Source organism: Myotis lucifugus, unplaced genomic scaffold (assembly GCF_000147115.1).
Source record: "Myotis lucifugus unplaced genomic scaffold, Myoluc2.0 scaffold_405, whole genome shotgun sequence".
Taxonomy (NCBI): Eukaryota; Metazoa; Chordata; class Mammalia; order Chiroptera; family Vespertilionidae; genus Myotis; species Myotis lucifugus.
Genome location: NW_005871453.1, coordinates 950,251 through 952,095, shown reverse-complemented (window position 1 = coordinate 952,095; position 1,845 = coordinate 950,251). Strand labels below are relative to the sequence as shown.

Here is a 1,845-nt window from a genome sequence, read left to right as displayed (position 1 = left end):
TGTGTGTTTGTGTGTGTGTGTGTGTGTAGTCCTTACCTGAGGATATTTTCCATTGATCTTTTAGAGAGAGCGGCAGGGAGAGGGAAAGACAGAGAGAAATACCGGTGTGAGAGAAACACATCAATTGGTTGCCTCTTGCACACGCCCCGACCAGGGTCTGGGCCAGGGAAGAGCCTATAACCAAGGTACGTGCTTTTGACCAGAATCGAACTTGGGACCCTTTGGTCTGCAGGCTGACGCTCTATCCACTGAGCCAAACCAACTAGGGCAGTGTGTTTTTTTAATATGCCCACTGGCAAACCTACATCAGTTGATTAAAATCACTTCTAGTGTCTATCCGCTGTTCTGTAGACCTGAAACTAATACAAAATAGTACTGAGTACAAACTGTAATCAGAAAATAAAATTAAAATTAAAAAGTTATCTCAATATTTGAGTGATCTCTGAAACCCAAAATTCTGGGCCCCATTTCTGCAGAGCAAAGTGCCTGTTCCCAGCAGAATTCTGATCAGTATATACATCCTTTCAAAGAGAAAAAAGCCCCACCCCCTGCCCCCATCAATAAACTCAACATTTTTCAGATAGTTTTCAGTTGAATCATAAGGAATTCTGTGTGGGTCACCTCTGAAGATTGCATTCCTTTTATCTCTACCAAGGGGATATTCCTTAAAAGTGATGTGTCAAGTATGCGCTTGCCCTTAATTAGCCAAGTCTCTGAAGGGCCACTCTGTGCCCTTTAATCGGAGCCAGGCTTCGAGGACACTGTCCTTTTTGTGAGACCCCACATGTGACTTCCTGCTCTTTCACCTTTGGAACGCTGGGTCAGGCGCAGCCTTTGGTCCTTAAAAATAAGCGGCTTAAGTGGTGACCTCATCTTAGTTCCTATAATGTAATCGCAGATCAAATAGCCATGATTCATAAGCCAACACAAAGGGGCCCTTTGCTTCCTGACAGCTTCCAAGAACGAGTGGCTAAAAGCCTCATTACCAAGCCTTTCTCCAGATTACCTTTCTGAGTCCCGGATATTAATATCCTTGGAAAGTGATTTCTACAGCTGCTGCTGCTGCTGCTTTGCTGAAAATAACCACGCTTTCCCCCAAACACACATATAATGCTGCCTTCCCGTAAGGAGACTTCTCCGAGATAAATAACAGACATCCTCAACCTGCCAGGAGATGAGCCCATGGAGATGAGTGTCTGTCCCACCTTCTGGCTCAGTGACCAGGTAGTTAAGGTCCCTACTGTGTGCCTGGATCTGAGCTGTGGGCGTTGTACGGAGTCACATTAAGCAAGTACAGGGGACTCCCATTTATGCTCAATGAACACATTGCCTCTCCTTTCTCGCAGGGTTTTGGAAATTTGCCCATCTGCATGGCAAAGACCCACCTTTCTCTTTCTCACCAACCCGACAAGAAAGGGGTACCCAGGGACTTCATCCTACCCATTAGTGACGTCCGGGCCAGCATCGGCGCTGGGTTCATTTACCCGTTGGTCGGAACGGTGAGTAATGCCCTCCAGAAATCCTTCCGTCTGATGTCATGGTGCCTGAAGTGCTGATGCTCGGCCAGCGCTCTGCACAGCAGGTATTGGAAGCACTTAATGGCATTTGCTGCTTTTCTAAGCATTCTCTTCCACCACAAAACACTTCGCCATTGTGGTTTGGATTTTGGGGGGGAGGGGGGTGGCAATGGTGTATTTAGGATCCCTTGAGTCATAAGACTGATTCTGCTTATAGAACACAGAAGGGAATGACTCTGCAGAATTCAGTCTGCCGTTTAGACGGTAGAATGGTTTAGTTTAGTGCTTCTCGGTCTTTTTCACGTCATTGCACTCAAAATGGTAAGAT

General features: G+C 46.3%; 1 protein-coding gene across 1 annotated transcript in view; it reads left to right on the top strand.

The window, feature by feature from the left end:
• The window catches only part of LOC102440847 (monofunctional C1-tetrahydrofolate synthase, mitochondrial), a 64,708-nt gene that overhangs the window by 25,820 nt on the left and 37,043 nt on the right, over positions 1-1,845 (top strand). Inside the window, exon 6 of the mRNA XM_006102213.3 lies at positions 1,347-1,499. Coding sequence (XP_006102275.2) covers positions 1,347-1,499 — 153 coding nt within the window. The remainder of the gene's footprint in view (positions 1-1,346; positions 1,500-1,845) is intronic.